The sequence below is a fragment of the Cucumis melo genome, chromosome 9 (assembly GCF_025177605.1).
Source record: "Cucumis melo cultivar AY chromosome 9, USDA_Cmelo_AY_1.0, whole genome shotgun sequence".
NCBI classification, from domain to species: domain Eukaryota; kingdom Viridiplantae; phylum Streptophyta; class Magnoliopsida; order Cucurbitales; family Cucurbitaceae; genus Cucumis; species Cucumis melo.
The window spans coordinates 18,172,167-18,191,646 of record NC_066865.1 but is presented as its reverse complement, the minus strand read 5'-3'; the positions used below and the strand labels follow the sequence as shown (position 1 = coordinate 18,191,646).

The following is a 19,480-nucleotide window of genomic DNA, read 5'->3' as shown; positions in this document are numbered from 1 at the left end:
AATTTATTTTATACAAAATTCTTTTAATACCATATTTGATTTATCTTTATCACTTTAGGAAAAAAGCAAAAAAATTATTTTGGACAAAATCTTTCAATATCATATTTTTACTATTTTAGAAAAAAGAAAATTAATAAAATTACATAATATCTAATTTGATTTTATACTTATTAAATTTTTCTAATTTGTGGCACACCCCGGGTCTATAAATAGGGTCCTTTGTCATTTGGAAAAGGGGGGGAGAAGAAATTGTTTTAGAGAAATTATTGAGGAAAAAAATTTGTTTTAGAGAGAATCTCTACGAAAAAAAAAAGTGTTTAGAGAGAATTCGAAGAAACGTATTCCTCTGCAAAAAGGTGGTTCATTAGCTTTTTCGCTTTATTGTTTTTATTTTTATCTTCATATCGTCTTTTTTTTTTTACCCTAATTCTAATCCCATGAGGAAGGAAAAACTTAGTTGGAGGTTGCATTAGGTAGGGTTTACTCCCAATGATCCGCACCTCATACAACAAGTAATTTTCTTCGGGATTGAATTCTTATTTTTGTTCTTCTCTTTTCAAATGTAAAGAGAAAGAAAAAAATGTATAAGGAAAATTTTCTTTTTCATTTTTACTATCTTTTTATCATCATGCTAAAAAAAAAGTCTTTTAACATTTTTCTTATCTCTAAAACAATAGAGAAAAAGAAAAAGATAAACAAAAAAAAATCTATTATTATTATTTTTTTTTCTTTTAGGGTGACGGCAAACCCTTTGTTTCTTTTTCTAATTTATTTATTTACTTATTTAAATTTAATTTTATTTGTAATTTTATTATTATTATTATTTTATTATATATATATATATATATATATATTTAAACTTCGGTTTGTTTTTGTATTTTCTATATATAACTTTATTTATTTATTTAGTTTTTTTATAGTTATGATTTTTTAAAAAACTTTTTGCTACTTATACCACTATCATTATTTCCTTTTATAATTTTTTTTTATCTCTTTTAACTTACTATTATCCATATATCCTCTTTTTCTTCACTTATTTATTTAATTTCTCTTTTACATATTAATTTGTTTATTATTTCATTTAGTTCTTTTTTCATTTTTTTCTCTTATTTTCTTTATCGTTATTATGTATCTTTTCTTTTCCTTTTCTTTTAATTTATTTTTTATTATTATTGTTATTTTTAGTATATGCAAACATTGATATCCTAAATTACTTTTCTAATTTATTGTGTGGTATATTTGTTGTTTCTATTTGCCTTTCATTAAAAATTTCTTGAAAATTTTAAAATACTTTTAATCATAATTGTATTTAATTTTGAAATCTTTTTTTTTTTAATTTTTCTCTTTAAACCATTTAGAATTTTTTTTTTTTGCTTTAAAATTATTTATTTTAAAACTCAAAATTAAATAGATATTTCATAAGGTTTCCTAATCTACATTTTTTATAATAACCACGCCGATTTCGATAAAAAAAATCCTACGATGGAATCTAGAAATTTCTGGGAGTCCGTTATTTCTAGATTCTTGAGGTGAAAGATCAATATCTTAGGGAGTCCGAGATTTGATCCCAAGAGAAAATATATTTAATCAATGTTTTAAAAAAAAACTTTATTCGAAGACTATCCTACGATAAAATTTGAGAAATTGTAACAATTTCTCATTCTCTTAAGGTGAGGAATTTTTCCCCAATATAGTGGGTGTATCCCACCTATTTTATGAGATCATTGCTCCAAATATTTGAGTAGTGAGCAATGAAATAAGACATAGTTCTTTAAAAAAACATGAATTTTATTCAAGACATTAAATTTGGCCACCGTTTTCTAAAACGGGTGTTATGGGTGCTAACACCTTCCCCGTACACAAATGACTCCCGAACTCAACTTTAATTTTTTTCGCAGACTAGTTTTTATTTTATTTAAAATGATTCACTCTATTTCGGTGTCCAATCATACCGTAAAAAAGATTGGTGGCGACTCCTCTTTTTTTTCGTTTTTAAAATTAAACCCTTCTTAAGGATGTCGGTCGCTCCGCGTCGTCTGGGTACGTGGTGACAGTAAGACTTATTAATTATGGATACTGGAAAGCAATAATTGTGACTATCCTGCAGAAGCAAGTCGATTTGGAGAAGGCTAAATATAAAATGATTGAAAAGAAAGTGATACTTGTTACCTTTTTCAAAGTTGTGGCACATCAAAAAGTAAGTGGAGTACCAAGATTTTTCTGTTATTTTTCTTCCAGGGATGGAGTCACATGTTTTCTGAATATTTTCAACTCATGTTTCGTTTCAGTTTAAGCATTGAGGACTTTTAACTGAAATATCTTCTCAAACCCCCTATATCATCTTATGCTTCTGTGCAGTGTAGTGTGTACAATGTTTACAAGGTTGTGCAGACAAGAAAAGGAAGCATGTTATTAACATTGGCGATGGTAAAATCGCATTGTTCATTGACTTTGGTTATCTATGTTATGATTCAATAATATAGATATTTTGTTTCATTCTTCAACAACTTTACCCATTTGTAGTACTTGTCAGAGGAGTCTTTGCATGGTAAATTTCTATCGTATTTGCATTTCCCTCACACATTTGTAGTCATCATATTTTTTTACACCATATATATCTCTCATTTAGGGATCATTTGTCACCTTCTGACATTATTGGAAGCTATCCCCATCTGGTTATAACTGGAACTGGACTTGCTTTTGGATTCTTAGTGGTAAGACATTCTCTCTCTTGTCTCTCTTTCGCCATCTTTCTTCCTACCTTTTGAAGCTATGACATGGATTTGGTGGACTGTGTTGGTTTTTTTTAGTGTTATTGCTATTAAATGGAGGTTTTGATGAAGTATCGTGTCACCATTTTCTTGTTGCTCTAATCTGACAAATGTTAAAGAGTCGGCATTATGCCCCATGATTAGGCACCATTTTATGGGATTGATGACGTACATTAGTTGTAGTTAGGACCTTTAATACAATGAACTGTAGCATTTCTTGAAACTAAAACAGAAGCGTTCTGTTTTGCAGGGTAGAATGATTCTAGCCCACCTTTGTGATGAACCCAAGGGCTTGAAAACTGGAATGTGCATGGTATGTTACTTTAATGAACCAAAATACCATAGACAAATTCATCATTATTTGTTGATGCTAATATATAAACCAAAAAATTGTTGATAGTATTTAGTCAAAGTATCAACTTTGCATCACTCCCGGACCAGCTTACGCACTAACCATACAACATTTGGGTATCAAGAAAACTTGTAGGAAACTAAATCCTAGGTGGGTGGCCACCATGCATTGAACGTATGATCCCTTAGTTAGATATTGAGACTGTCTCCCTTTTTACCACTAGGACAACCCATGATAGTTAACACAAACTATTCTAATCAAACTATAATAACTCACTTCTTGCCCCAAAGACCTCCTTAGTTGTTTACTTTGACTTTTTTAGTTGAATGAAACTATACATAGTTAAATTATTCAGTCACAACTCATATACATAAAAAAGACGCTATAATACAACTTTTTTTATAAAAATAATAATAATATTAATACAAAATAAAAAATGCATGCCCTTAAGTTTGCTTCATATTTAAAGCTAAGCTAGTGCCTACTCGTGTGGAATGTTCACTTTTCACTTGAAAGCAACAGCTTTTTTAAAAGGAACTATGATTACGGTAAGAAAATAAAGGAAAGGATGTTCCAGAATACTTAGAATAAACTGATCACAGCAAGAAAATAAAGGAACTATGACTACGATAAAACCAAGCTTCTTCTGTGTTATTGTTGGTAAAGTGTTTTGGACGATTTTCAAAGTAATAGAAGTTTTCATATATTTTGAATAAAACTGGCATGGTGATGCAATAGCAATTAGTAAATATTGTTATATGAAATTTGAAGTAATTAACCTACAGATCAAGGTCTTTGTAAGTAACCTAGTATACCCTTTATTATTATTATTGAAATCAAGATTAACAGCAGATATGGTAGCAAATATATATGAACATTTTAAAATTTGAACATTAACCACGATGTATTTATTGCATTTGTTGTTGTTTGTTTCTATGAAAATCCACATTATTCTTAAAAAAAATTCTACATTTCATCTGTTTCATACTACGTAGATATGTGGATGTGGGTAGAGTTTGATGCAAAATTATAATATTTTTAAAAATTATTTATGCAGTCACTATTATTTCTTCCTCTTGCCATTGCAAATGCTCTCACAGCAAGGCTTAACGACGGGTATGTGGTTAAGGATTGTGCAGTCTGTAAAGATGGAAGCTGTATAATTTATCCTGACAATAAAGTTCTGTAAATCTATGTGACAGGGTACCTTTAGTTGATGAAAGTCTAGTTGTTCTTGGTTATTGTCTTTTTACTGGTATGTTTATTTTTAACAAGTCTCCCCATCTCACCCCTCTTTAACATTCATAGTTCAATTAATATGCTTTGAAATCATCAGATAGATCTGTTAGATCTACTAAAAGTTTACGTATGTGTTGATCATCTACACCATAGTTGAGTTATGTTGTTATTGATTTGCTTTCAACTCCCTAATTCAGGGGGCATTTTTCATGATTTCTGCCCTTTTTTATTTCTGCAGGTGCTCTGTATTTGCACTTCGCAACTTCAGTCATTCATGAGATCACCACTGCATTGGGAATCTATTGCTTCAGGTGAGAAGGAAACTTTTGGCCACTGCTCATTAGGCTTGAATATGGATATTTCACATTTATGTAGACTTCTACTTCTATATGAGATTGACAATCTAAAACTATGAAATATCAATTGAAATTGACTTTAATATAGTGAACTAATTTGGGCATAATATCTGAGATGAAGATTCTTTTTTTTTTCACATGACTCTACTGTTGAAGTATAAACAAATATCGATTGGCCTAGTTCTTTTGTATTATTATATCTCTTATCCATTATTTGCTTTTATTCTGTAGGATAACTAGGAAAGAGGCTTAAATTTGGCTGCAGTTTTCTTTAATCATGAAGAGACACAATTCTTGTATTATTGGGATTTTGATTGATATTGTTTTTGGATGAAATTGATGAGGATAGTTTTGAGTCCGGTGATTGTTTTTCAATCCATCCCACACTCTGATTGATGACTTCTTAAATCAGTATAGGGTTATTCTAGGTAATGTGACGTTCTGAATTTTTACTCTAGAAAGAGAAACTTATAGAATGTTGTATTTGGCTCATATTTGAGCATTGTATTGTTATTATTATTGTTGTTATTATTATTATTATTATTAAGTAGAAGATAGATCATGGACCCCTAGTTATTTTTCAGTTTGAAAGAAATTCACAGTTCTTTTTAACAATTGAATAAATAGAGTTCTTATTGATGTTGAAGTATAAAGCAGCTCATATAAATATAATATACCAATCCCTTTATATTGGAAGAAATCAGTAAGAGGAAATGAGTCAATCGTAACTAACCGACCTTCAAACAACTAATGGACGCCTAAAAGATTTGAACCAAACTAGCACCTGTTTTTTACAATCACTTAGTACGCCCCCTTCAGTTCAGAATATGAACATCAACCATTCCTAACCTGATTCCGTAGGACTCTCTCGATTACATCTTCTTTATTGTTCTCTTTGTATAATTCTTGTACTTTGAGTTCTTATTAATAAAGAAGTTGTTTCCATCCAAAAAAGAATCATAACTTGATTAGCATCCTAGATAGAATAGAGTTGTGTAAGGCTTTTGTAAACATATCAACCAGCAGTAGGTCGGAACGAATAGGAAAAATCTTGAGAAAACCATCAACAATCTTATCTCGAATAAAGTGACAGTCAATTTCTAATTTTTATACAAACATTCTGGAATGTTGGATTAAAGGCGATAGAAATTGCAGCTTGGTTATCACAAAATATGGTAGATGGAAGAAGCAAAACTTGCACCTTTAAATCAACCAACAATTAAGATATCCTGATCAATTCACTAGTAATTGATGCCAAAGCTTTATACGCCATTTATGTCGAGGATTTGGAAGTAGTGGATTGCTTCTTTGATTTCCATGGTACTAAAGAGTCACCAAGGAAAATGCAAAATCCTGAAATCTTCTTGTTTCTAAACATGCTCCCCAATCAACATCAATAAAGGATGGAAAATGAAATTGTTACCGGTTTGATTAATATTCCTTGTTCATGTGATTGCTTCAAATATCTTAACAAATGGTGTGCAACATCAAGATGAATTGTAGTTGGATGTTGTAAAAATTGACGTAGCTTATGAACAACAAAACAAACATTTGGCCGAGAAATTTGCAAATATAACCGTCTTTCAATTAACCTTTTGTAACAAGTAGCTTCTTTTTCGGACAATGAATTTCCTTTGTCTTTGGAAAGTTTGGGATTGGGATCCATAGGCAATGAGTTGGTTTAGCATCAAGGTAATCAACATCTTCGAGTATTTGAAGACAATACTTTTGTTGAGATAAAAGTAAACCTTGGTTAGAACAAGATAACTTTAAGTCCAAGAAGTATTTAGCATGTCCAAAATGTTTAAGAAATATGTGAGTTTTAAGGTGTTTTTTGCAACTTGCATTTTTGTTGACGAATGTTCTATCAGAACAATATCATCAACGTATACTAGGAGTGTCACAAAAGTATCACCATATCTCCTTGTGAATAAAGAATGGTTCGATTCAGATTTAGCAAATTCGTGTTTTTGTTTAAAATATATTTATAATTCTTTTTTGTGTGATTTGAGTTAAATATCATTTTCCATGTAGTTGACGTAGAAGAAAGAATATAATATTTAGTGAAAGCTGGGATATCTTTAGGTCTTCTCTTAAAAACATGAATAAGATGGAGATGTGGTCATTTAGGGGGCGTTTGGGCCTAGGACTATGGGAGAGAACCCACTCCACATTTGGGGAAAGGATTAGGTTTTCCACGATCCTTCATTTCTCTTTTTTTCACTATTTCACTCCTTTCTCAATCCTTCTTACTCCTTTCCCAATCCTTCTCACTCCTCCCCCGATCCTCCCCAAACACATGCTATCATAACACTACTATCATAATTCTTCCCCCACATGCATACTAACATAACATTACTTACCATAATCCTTCCCCCAAACATACACTATCGTAACACTATCTATCATAATTTTTCTCCCAAATGCATACTATGATAACATTACCAATCATAATCCTTTCCTCAAACGCATAGTATCATAACATTTAGAATTATTATAATATTAGGATTATCATAACAACTTTTTTATAAATCAACCCTTCCTCCAAATGCCTCCTAAAGGATTATCATAATCAATTTTGGGTTAAAGAACAAAGTTTCCAATACGACATGTGTGATTCAAAAAAACGACCATCGTCTTCATCCTTGGGGAATAGTAACAAATGAGTAGGGTGAACAAACTTTACTGCTTTAACCATTTCTAATAATTTAGTTTAGGTACTTTTAAATTTGTAACAAATTACCATTTACTAGTCCATTTAATATTTCACATAATGATTCTATATAGCTGAATCTTAATCTTGAGTCAGTTATGAACTCCTATTTGTGGGGTTGTATCCTTTGATTTGTATGCGTGAGGATGGATTGAATCGTCGATTCAATATATCTACCATTTTGGAGACATGACCGAATAGGGAGCTGAAAACAAATTCCACAATATGGAACCAACTCCTTCCCGTGTAGGGTAAGTAGATGAGTATTTTCCTTCAATGCTCACAATGAGACTTGAACAATGAGGTCCCACACCTCTCATTCGCCTACGAAGGACTTGGTAAGTAGATGATTATATCCATGTATGCAACATATTCTACAATCCATAAGAGTGCAATTATGAATCTATAGTTATTTGTCTCGTAGTTAATGAGTGTTGATTAGTTAATTGAAAAGTTTAATTAATTAATCACAAATCGTTGATGCTTATAATTTGTAGGTTCATTTTGACTCCTTAATTGCTAGCTCACAATGGATTAACAAGAGCCACAAATTTGAAATAATAATTTGGATTGTTTAAATTAGCTTAGGGACCATATATATTAATTATATATGATATATAGTTACCTACAAATATTATTCAAATTTAAAATATGTATTATAGGATAAATAATGTATTTGAATGTGTGATTATTGATATCCATAACATTCATATTAAAAGTATAGGTTAAGAGATAAATATATATTATTTAAGAGATAAATAAATAGATAGATAGATAGATAGATAGATAGATAGATAAATATATATATATATATATATATATATATATATATATATATATATTATTCAAACCTATATTGAATTAAATATGAGATACTTAATAATATTAATTATTATTTTAATTAATTAATCAGTAACTCTCTTTTAATGAATGGTGTGGGGGTAAAGATGTCCATTTAACCTGTGGGGCTGGGACCCCGTGGGGAACCGCCTCGAACGGGGCAAGGAATCCCCAATTACACGGGGAATGGGGGAGGGAGTGGGGAAAGTTTTTTTCCTGTTAGCAACACGGGGCCGGGGACGGGAATACATTCCCCGACCCCGCCCCCAACCCTGCCCTGCCCCGCCCTGCAACATAAATATAATTAATATATATATATAATTAGATATAAATATAAATATTTATTTATTTACTTATTTAATAATATGTAAAAGAGTTAGAAAAACCTATTTTGATATTCTTCCTTTCCTTTTTTTTTTTTATCTATTCTATTTCTTTATTCTTTTTCCCGTAATTTTATTTCTATGTTGTGAACTTTTCTTAAAATGTATATGTATATGTTGTGCCTTGAGTTGTAATTTGTAAACTTTTCTTTAAAAAATATGTTGTTGTGTCTTAAAAAATATGATATAATTGGAGGCTTTGTTAGAATACTTATTGATTATCTTTGATTTTTTGTTTTTTGTATGGATTTTTGAATTTTATGGATGGATTTCTAAATGTATCTTCTAGTAGTTAAGTTTTTATTTTTACCAACAATGAGAACTTGACATTTTGAATTGTTTTAAATAAGAAAATCAACAATATTCTATCGAAAATAAAACATCATAAAAAATGTATATACATTTCAAGTAAATGTGGATTAGAAAATGAGATTAAACATTAAAAAGAATGGGGAATTTGGTGGGGATGGGGAATGGTTTAGGGAGGCGGGGACGGGGACAGGAGTGGCATCCTCAGCCCCACCCCGTCCCATGGACATCTTGAGAGGGAGGCGTAGGCTGCTGCCCTCTATTCTCCCTTCCCTTTCCTCTTTCAAATTTGATTCCACAAACTGGGTTCTACCAGACATGATGATGAAGACCATTTGGAAGAAATACCGTTGGAATTTACTTGGAAGAAGAATCTTAAATGGTAACGATTCTTTACTATTGTAATCATGCTTAGCCTAAATTGTTTACAATATGTGGTGTTTGATTAGGTTTCTTAATTTTTACTAATTTTTACATGCTCAAAATCAAAACAATAATGTTCCAATGTTTCCACTAGGGATTCAATCTCTTCAAGTGTTACATTGAGTTTTCGTTTATCGATTGTTGAAAGAGAAGGGCAGTGAATGAGAAAAAGAAAGACAAGGAAAGGTTTTTAAATCGAGGGTAAAAATGGCATTTTACATTTGAAAAGGGTAAAAAATTAACATGTATTCGAGAAGAGGTTAATCATAAAGAAGTTTTTGGTTTTTTTTAAAAAAAATTTCCACGGCAAACCAACATCCACATATCACTAAAGATGTCTACGGGCCAAGGGTCAGGGAATGTATTCCCCGTCCTCCACCTGATATTATCGATAGAAAAAAGTAATCCTTTCTCCCTTCCCCATTTTTTATGTATTTGGAAATTTCCTACCTCATTCGAGGTGGGTCCCCGTGTGTAAAATGGACATCTCTACCTACCATTACACTCTGCAATTTATATCGAACTATTGTCAACATTGTCATTGTTATCGTGGAGAGTAACTGATAACTTGTAGAAATACAAATTATTTTAGCCTTTTAAGTAGATTAATGAAACCTTAACGTATGAAAAATGAAGAAAACACGTAGTGTTACAGGGAAAGGCACCGAGAGGTTGCTTGTCTTAAATATGAAGTTAACAAATACTTTGTGTCACCTCGACATATTAGTTATTCTTGCTATACATTTATTAGTTAGACATTCCTGTATATCATCGTCGAATACATGAGTTCATATTTCATTTCATTTCATCGTCATCCCCATCTTGCTGCTCCATCCCACTTAGTGTAAATATATAGGGTAAATCATATTACGCATATCAAATTATACTGTATAGGTACCGCGTGATTTTAGGATGCACAATTAACCTATTAAGATCGCAAATTCTCTATGTTCGACTTTGGCTCACTCAGGAAACCTCTCTCTTTGCATACACTTGGGCAAGAGAGACGAAAATTTGTACTCAAAACGATGAATCAATATCATTGACAAGTTATCCATGCGAGAAACAAAAAGAAAGAATTCAAATAATGCATAATATGAAAGCAAGCGACAAGAAAAGTAAAACGCAATGGAAAAAGAAAAGTTGTACTTCTTAGATAAAATTACTAATTACACATATATAACTTACAAAAAAAAAGCAATAAATACGAAAAAGGTGAAAAATAAAATACACAAGGGTAAAGGGCACCTCAAATTAATTTTCTTGGCGAGGTTCAAGAGCGTAAAAAAATTCTTGTTATGTCGGTAGAAGAGGTGCCTCTAAGTTTGGTGGAATGATCGGAGCTGGCACGTGTTGTACAAAGATCGCATGGATGTATTCTATCATAGCTAGAAACTGGTAGTCATGTTGTATGGAAATACCACATCATTTCTGATTTTGCAAGATGACCAATGAAGTGAGGGCTGAAAGCACTAAAGACATTTGAGCCTGTTGTGTCGAAAGGGACTCCAACTCGCATTCCATTATGTCTAATCTTCCTTGTGTTTGGACAACTGTCTCTTCGTATTCAATTTGGGAACGTTGGGTTTCAACAGATTCCTTGTGCTTTTCTTTTATGGCATTCTGCATTGCTTTAGTATGCATGTTAAGGTCCGTTTGCACAGAGAGTACTTGCTTAAAATGGTCGAGCATTGGCTTGCAAATGATGCCTCTAATAAATTTGAAGATGTATTTCTCATCACTCTGTGTCGTGGACTTTTGAGGATGTTCATTTAGTGGCATAGAGGAGCTTGTCTTGCTTGTTGCACCAAGGACAAGTTCTTTTTCCTTGGCAAGTGGGTCATCAGTAAAGGCTCGAGACTAAACTCTTGGCAGCGGCTTGGTTATGTTGGTGGCCTCCAAATGCATTTCCTAAAAAAATTGTATAACAGTGTGCGGAAGAGGAGGAAGCATTTGTATCTTGTCCTCTAAAGGGAGGATTATCGCTTAATTCACAACAACCTTTGGATTAGGTAGAGGGTCGTTGAGGTCAGGTCGCCGGGTATATGGATGGTGGTGAAAGGATGATAGGCCACATAAGGGTTGTCACCTGGGAGAGGTTTTGAGTGAAAGAATTGGTGGAGGATGTGTGGAAGTTTGGGGAGGTGGCGTTTGGATTTTTGGAAGAGGAGGAATTTGGTGGCTGAGAGAAAGAGGAAGGACTACTGTCAACATTGTCATTGTCATTGTTATTATGGAAAGTAGCACTAGTAAGTGCCATGATTTTCCTCTCTCTTCTCACTCATTCATTCTCCCTTCTCATTCTCTATATCCTCATGTCTCTTTTCATTGCAACTTCATATGGGAACATAATCATTGACCACGTGTTATGGGGTCACTATTTGCCAATTGTCATCGTTAGTGTCTCATCGAGTTGTTGTAGGAATTTGCCAGCAGTGTATTAAGTGAGTATTAAGGATTGTTTGGTGAATTTCTATTAAAGTTTTATTTGATGTGAGAGAGTTATCTTCAATTAAATTATCCATTTAATTTAAGAATTCATTTAGACTTTGGTAGGAATTGTAGGTACAACTTATTCAACTAGGTTAAGGATGTTGGATGATGTTTGGTACGTTTATTGCTAAGTTAATTTTGATCGATTTTATTGTGCCTTTGTAATTTGAATATTTGTTAGGAAAACTTACATAAATGTAACAAAACACCAAACTATTTACCACCGGTGTAACAAAACCCATAGGGTGTGTTTGGGCCTCGGGTTTAGAGGGAAAAGGAAAAAGATTTTGGGCCAAACCTTGTTTGGCCCAAGTATTTTGTTGAAAGGGGATTAGGGTTATCCTAATCCCCCTTTTAACCTATCTTCTCTACTTCCTTAGCCGTCGTACGCGTCTCCTAACCCTACCATTTTCCGATCTGATGCCGTACTTCTTCTCGCGATTTTCCTGACGTTTTTCCTTCATTATCTTCCCTTTTTTTCTCTGATTACTTCCCTTTTACCGATCTCTTCTCTTTCCGTCTTGAAATTAATTTACATCTCCTTCGTTGAATTCGAAGGAGATGTCCGTGTTCTTCGTCCTCCATTTTTTTGCCCTACTCTTCCCGAAACCCTTCTTAATCTCTCTGTTTCGTTGATCGGTTGCCACCAACGTGCGTGACCTCCGAAACATTTCTCATCCTCTCTCCATATTTCCATACCCTTCGTATGCCGAACAAACCCTTGCCGCTCCCCACTCTTGCCAGTCCTAGAACGAGTTTACTACACTTTTTTCATACCGATTAACCATTTATGGTAGATGCTACACTAAATCGGTGAAAGGAATTCGAGTACGGGCATGGCGGAGCACGGCAGGGGTCTTCGATGTGCACCAAAGGTATGGTCAGCCGATGATGAGCATTGTGGTGGTCAATCTGATTACATTATGCAATTTTTTTTCTTATTATCAGTCTAATATTTATTCCTGTTCGCGGTGCTGAGTTTAATTTAGGCCTTATGTTGAAATTTTGTTTACTGCCTCGTCTGTGAAGTTCATTAATCATCCGCGCTCTCTGTTTTTCACATGTATTCCGAATTTCTTCTATCATCCGCACTCTCTGTTATTCACATGTATTTCATATGTTGTAATTCATATGTTCTTCTGCCTTCTAATGAGCTAAATTTTGTTGTAATATCCATGCTGTTGAACATGTTTTTATTTGTTTTGCTACTGTTCAAAAAAATGTCATAATGTCATGGATACTGTGTGCTTCTGTTGAAAAAAATTACCTACTTCCTTGAAGTTTGACTGAATTTGTGAAATCCCCTTTTTTATGGGATTCTTGTTGGGTTTCTTTACTGCTGGTTTATACTCCCTTTACTATATAATGGACCCTTCCTCCTTCCATTCCATATTCAACTAACTATCCTTTTTGGTATACTTGCATTCGTATTTGGTATGTTATTCAAATTCCATTGCTATACTTGCATTCCATTCTTTGTTATATGGTATGTTTATCATGTTTCCAACGACAATTGATATTTTTTCAACTATGCTAATTTTTTTTTTCAATTCAGCCCCTGTGTTTCGCCTTCTTTGCCTTTGTCTGTATTTTACAAAAGAGTGCTTTTGTAAATTTGTTTCCTGTTGCACTGTGACAAGTAATGCTTTGTTTCCTTCTGCACTGTCACAAGTAATGCTTGCTGTATTTTATGTCTGTATTTGGTTGCTTCTGTTTTACATATGATGTTATGAACTCCACCGCAAAAAATGGTACCGTAACTGCGTTCTTCTTGAACGTCTTTGCGGTAATCAAATTAACTCTGTGTTTCGCCTTCTTTACCTTTGTCTGTATTTTACAAAAGAGTGCTTTTGTAAATTTGTTTCCTGCTGCACTGTGACAAGTAATGCTTTGTTTCCTTCTGCACTGTCACAAGTAATGCTTGCTGTATTTTATGTCTGTATTTGGTTGCTTCTGTTTTACATATGATGTTATGAACTCCACCACAAAAAATGGTACCGTAACTGCGTTCTTCTTGAACGTCTTTGCGGAAATCAAATTAACTCTGAGACTATGTTCTTTTACATACATTATGTACTCACACCTTGTTTGATTTTTTGACCCGTTCCATGGATTTGTGAAGTTTCGTTTCGGTTAAGGTATGTTTCATTTTCGTTTTGTCATTCATTTTTTTACAATATGTTATCCTTACCGGCACGCATATGTAATAACAAACTCATTTTTTGTTTATATCTTCAGGTTGTAAAGGTTGAAGCATTCGTAAACGAGGTACTACGGTTATAAAACTCCTTCTTTGACGAAGTCGATCTATATATTCCTGTACTTAGTTGTTTTATTACATTTTTGTTTCAGTTATAAATCCTCAGACGTTTACATTTGTTTAACTCTCTCTCTATCTCTCTCTCGCTGTCTATATATATATATCTCCAATAAACCATCATACGGAATGTGTCATTTCTAGATTTTCAAATAGTCCTCTCTTTTCTTTTTTGTTGTGTTGGTGAGTGATCATGTCTTCCAACCACTGCATGTTTGGAAGTTTAAAATCATTTCTCATGTCTTCAAAATCAATACTTTTTAAATTTGTACTACAAATAAAATACATTTTAAATACTATAAATAAAATTGTTTTTAACTAATTAAAAAGCATTGCTCGAGTCTTTTTAAAAAAATTTGAAATCACAATGAACGTGCCCCTTCTTCATAAATGATGAAGCAATAGGTAATAATTTCATTTTATTTAGGGTATGTTTCGACCAATAACAATTCTTCTAAAAACAATAAGAAACCAACCACCTAAGTATTTTCCATTTCTTTGTAATCTGTTTGTTTTTTTCCAACCATAACTTGAAATTTTATTATTTTCGAAATAAAATATTAGTTTGCAATTTTCGAAATAAAATATTAGTTTACTTTTGCAAAGAAAAAAACTATTATTTGTACTAGTTGTAGTCACATCTAATTTTGAGGTAGATTAAAATTTGCCTAATTTGACTAGTTTTCAATTTTGTGAATTTTTATAAAAAAAAATGTTATTTAATTACTTTTGTAATTTTGAATTATTTAGAGTACATTAAAGAATATAGAAACGTTCCAACAATGAGACGCTATAAAATACAAATTAAGTGGTCAAATTGGAGACATATGAGTGGATGATGCATAATAACGAGAATAAGGGAAAGTATAAAAAGAAAAAAGAATTGATTTCTTGAATCCTACTATTTATATTAATTTTAGAAGTCTGTTTCCTACAAGCAATATAATTTGTGGAAATGTGGAAATTTTTTTATATAGATGTCACGTAAGAAAAATTATATGGATGATACTATTTAGCAATATGTTTTATTTCGCAAACTAATTATCACGATAGATTTCAATTGATAATTAGCAATATGTTTTATTTCGCAAATTTAAATACGTATACTTCCATATATACATAAATCAAAACATAAACATAAATGAAGTTTGCACAAAAACGTATTTTCAAAAAAGTAGTAGAAGTCCATTACTTAATTTGTAAACATATTAACTTAGTTTACCTTTGAAGATATTTCCAACATTTCAAAACCAACATTGGTATTATGTGATTAGGTTAACAACATTTGAAATTAACACGTTGTTAGGATTATTTTCCAACAGGGTGTCAATCTATAATTTAGAATGGACGAACACGAGTTGGCGTCTATTGTAAATGCGTTCATAGCATCCCAACGACAGTTGTTACTAATGTTGGAGCTCTTGAAGAACGATACGAAGAGGATAACGCACATCCCGTATGAAACTAGGCATAGGATTAGACAGTTAGCTTACTTTTGCATGATTCATGGGTCAGACCTTGTCTGTCGCCAAAGTACGAGAATGGACCGAAGATGTTTTGCCATTTTGTGTCACCTACTGAGGACCATTGCTGGACTAACGTCGACGGAAGTCGTCGATGTTGAGGAGATGGTAGCAATGTTCCTCCACATTCTTGCGCACGATGTGAAAAATCGTGTCATTCAACGAGAGTTCATGCGGTCGGGTGAGACAATTTCCCGCCATTTCAACATGGTCTTGTTGGCTGTCATTCGACTTCATGAGGAGCTGTTGAAAAAACCACAACCAGTGCCTAATGAATGCACAGATCAAAGATGGAGGTGGTTTGAGGTACACATTTGTCTCGAACTACGTACTTCCAACACAACGACGTTAGTTCTTCTCAATAATTTTTAGTTATGCGGTGCAGAATTTCCTAGGTGCATTAGATGGCACGTACATAAAAGTCAACGTTCCAGCAAGTGACCGGGCTAGGTATAGAACACGCAAGGGGGAGGTGGCCACAAATGTACTTGGCGTGTGTGACACGAAAGGAGATTTTGTTTACGTACTTGCCGATTGGGAAGGATCAGCTGCGGACTCACGCATCCTCCGTGATGCCCTTTCAAGACCTAATAGGCTTAAGGTGCCCAAGGGTAAGTAACAAGGGCATTGTACCTATGAATGGAATTTTAGAAGTAACAACTACGACATTTTAATCGTGCATTGTGATTACAGGCTATTACTACTTGGTTGATGCCGGGTACCCAAATGCGGAGGGTTTCCTGGCACCATACAGAGGCCAACACTATCACTTACAAGAATGGCGTGACCCTGAAAATGCACCTTCAACGTCGAAAGAGTTCTTCAATATGAAACATTCTTCTGCTCGTAATGTAATCGAAAGAGCATTCGGTGTCTTGAAGGGTCGATGGGCGATACTGCGGGGAAAGTCATACTATCCTGTAGAAGTTCAATGTCGCACAATACTCGCATGTTGTCTCCTCCACAACCTTATCAATAGGGAGATGACAAACTTTGATATAGAAGACAACATAGATAAGGTTGATTCCACCCACGCGACTATTGCCGCCGATGACATACATTACATAGAGACGTCGAATGAGTGGAGTCAATGGAGGGACGACCTTGCAGAAGAAATGTTTACTGAATGGGAGTTGCGTAACCAATAGAAAAATTAAATGTTCCCCGTTCATTTTCATACTTAAGTAGTTCTGGCAATAAGTCTTATTTTGTCATAGTTTTTGTAACATGATTATTTTGAATGTATTGGTTAACCAATTAACTTACTACCAAACTGTTTTTCAGCAGGAGTTCATTATACTATGAAATTAATCGTATGTATGTTATCTAATCATACGGAACTTAATGAAACTAATATGTTTTGCGTTTTACATCTAGCATGACAAGTTCATCGAGACTACCTAAACATACTTGGACTAAAGAGGAAGAGGCAGGCCTCGTGGAGTGCCTCGTGGAGTTGGTCAATGCTGGTGGGTGGAGGTCCGACAATGGGACCTTTCGTCCCGGGTACTTAAATCAGCTGGCGAGAATGATGGCCTTCAAGATCCCAGGTTGTAATATCCATGCTTCAACCATCGATAGTCGAATCAAATTGATGAAGAGAATGTTTCATGCACTTGCGGAGATGCGTGGCCCAAACTGTAGTAGTTTTGGGTGGAATGATGAAAAAAAATGCATCGTCGCAGAGAAAGAAGTCTTTGACGATTGGGTAAAGGTGCCTTACTAGATATTTGAACACTTGTTTGATTATTTGAATACATGGACTAATAATTTATTATTGCACATATACAGAGTCATCCGGCGGCGAAAGGCCTCCTTAATAAGTCGTTTGTCCACTATGACGAACTGTCGTACGTGTTTGGTAAAGATCGTGCAACAGGAGGTCGGGCTGAGAGTTTTGCGGACATTGGGTCAAACGATCCTCCTGGGTATGACGCATTTGCTGCTGATGCTGTGCCAGATACGGACTTTCCGCCAATGTACAGTCCGGGATTGAACATGTCGCCTGATGATTTGATGGAAACAAGAACCGGTAGGGTCAGTGAACGTAGAAATGTTTCAAGCGGGTCTAAGCGGAAATGTCCAGGACATGCCACAGATAGTGGGGACATAGTTCGTACTGCCATTGAGTATGGAAATGAACAACTTCATCGCATTGCTGAATGGTCTATCCTACAACGTCAAGATGCTACCCAAACACGTCAAGAGATTGTTCGACAGTTGGAGGCCATCCCTGAGCTCACATTGATGGATAGGTGTCGCTTAATGCGTATACTTATGCGTAACGTCGATGACATGAAAGCTTTCCTTGAAGTTCCCGACAATATGAAGTACCCGTACTGCAGCATCATTCTTCAAGAAAACCGATGACTAGTTAGTTTGTTGTATTTGTATTAATGAAACTTTTCTTACTTGGACTATATGTTATTCTTCTAACTTGTTATGTCTTATTATATAACGAACTTGAAATTCTGTTGAACTTAATTAGTTTGTATTTTCGTTTCGCTTTCAAATGTAATGGTATGAATTGTTGTATTATCCTATTAATGTAGTGTTTTCGTTGAAGTTTTTTTTTTACAATATTTATAAGTTGCTAATACGTGGAAATAATTTGGTTTAAACACGCTAATGAATTTACGGATTTACGAATTAATTTTGGACGACATAACGTAAGAGAATTATATTTTCAAAACCTAGTTACAGAATTATGTTTAGATTATTCTAATTACATAATTGAATATTGATCATGAAAAAAACAATTATATATTTTTTATTCTTATATTAACATTCCTTATTTAAAAAAAATAACATAAATCTAATTAACGTAATCTTTGCCCCAAACAAGTTTTATAATAATATTACAATCATAACTCTTCCTCCAAACACATTTTATAATAATACTATAATAATAATCTTTCCCCCAAACACATATTATAATAATACTACTATAATAATCCATTTCCCAAACACATACTATTATAACACTACATTTCATATTTCTTCCCCCAAACACATATTATAATAACACTACCAATAATAATTCTTCCCCCAAACACATATTATCATAACACTATCAATAATAAATCTTCCCCCAAACACATATTATCATAATACTAGGATTATCATAATCCTTTTCCCCCATAACTCTTTCCCTCCCCCAAACACACCAATAAAGTTAGCCATTTTTTAAATATTTCAGGTTTGCCCCTTCTCTTACTCGCGATTTCTCTGCGATGAATTTCTCTTCGATTTCTTTTATCGTCTTTCTTCTTTTCCTCTTTTTTTTTATGCGATTTCTTTCCATCATCTTTCTTCTTTTTCATTTGTTTTTTTACGTCGTTAAATCTTTTCATCGTATTTCTTTTTTTTTCACTGCGATTTCTTTCCATCATATTTTTTCTTTTTTGATCTTGTGATTTCTTTCAACCTCTTTGTTCTTTTTTGATTCTTTTTTACATTGTTTAATATTTACATCTTCTTCTTTTCTGATTCTTTTTTACGTCGTTTAATCTTTCCATCGTTTTTTTTTACGAGTTTACATTTGGGTAACCAAATCTAAACGACTGTGTATAAGACAAAAAATCTTGAAAAGTAATCATTTAGATTGGAGTAGTCAAATGTAAACGATCGTGTAAAAAAAATAAAAGATTGTGTACAAAGAATCTTGAAAAAAATCATTTAAATTGGAGTAGCCAAATGTAAACGATCATCTAAAAATGTAAATGATTGTGTAAAAAATAACAGATCGTGTATAAAAAATC

The 19,480-nt window shown here is 33.3% G+C and overlaps 2 protein-coding genes across 2 annotated transcripts; both read left to right on the top strand.

The window, feature by feature from the left end:
* The first annotated feature begins 2,140 nt into the window (after positions 1-2,140).
* On the top strand, positions 2,141-4,971 carry LOC127150874 (choline/ethanolaminephosphotransferase 2-like). Its single transcript, XM_051089567.1, has 9 exons — positions 2,141-2,197; positions 2,359-2,427; positions 2,484-2,548; positions 2,630-2,714; positions 3,022-3,084; positions 4,181-4,239; positions 4,326-4,378; positions 4,601-4,673; positions 4,950-4,971. The coding sequence occupies exons 1-9, from the start codon at positions 2,141-2,143 to the stop codon at positions 4,969-4,971; spliced, it is 546 nt and encodes a 181-aa protein (XP_050945524.1).
* A 10,568-nt stretch (positions 4,972-15,539) lies between these two features.
* On the top strand, positions 15,540-18,089 carry LOC127150873 (uncharacterized). The gene is made up of 5 exons (XM_051089566.1): positions 15,540-16,025; positions 16,105-16,330; positions 16,413-16,626; positions 17,097-17,427; positions 17,511-18,089. Exons 1-5 carry the CDS (start codon positions 15,540-15,542, stop codon positions 18,087-18,089), a joined length of 1,836 nt encoding a protein of 611 aa, XP_050945523.1.
* The last annotated feature ends 1,391 nt before the right edge of the window (positions 18,090-19,480 follow it).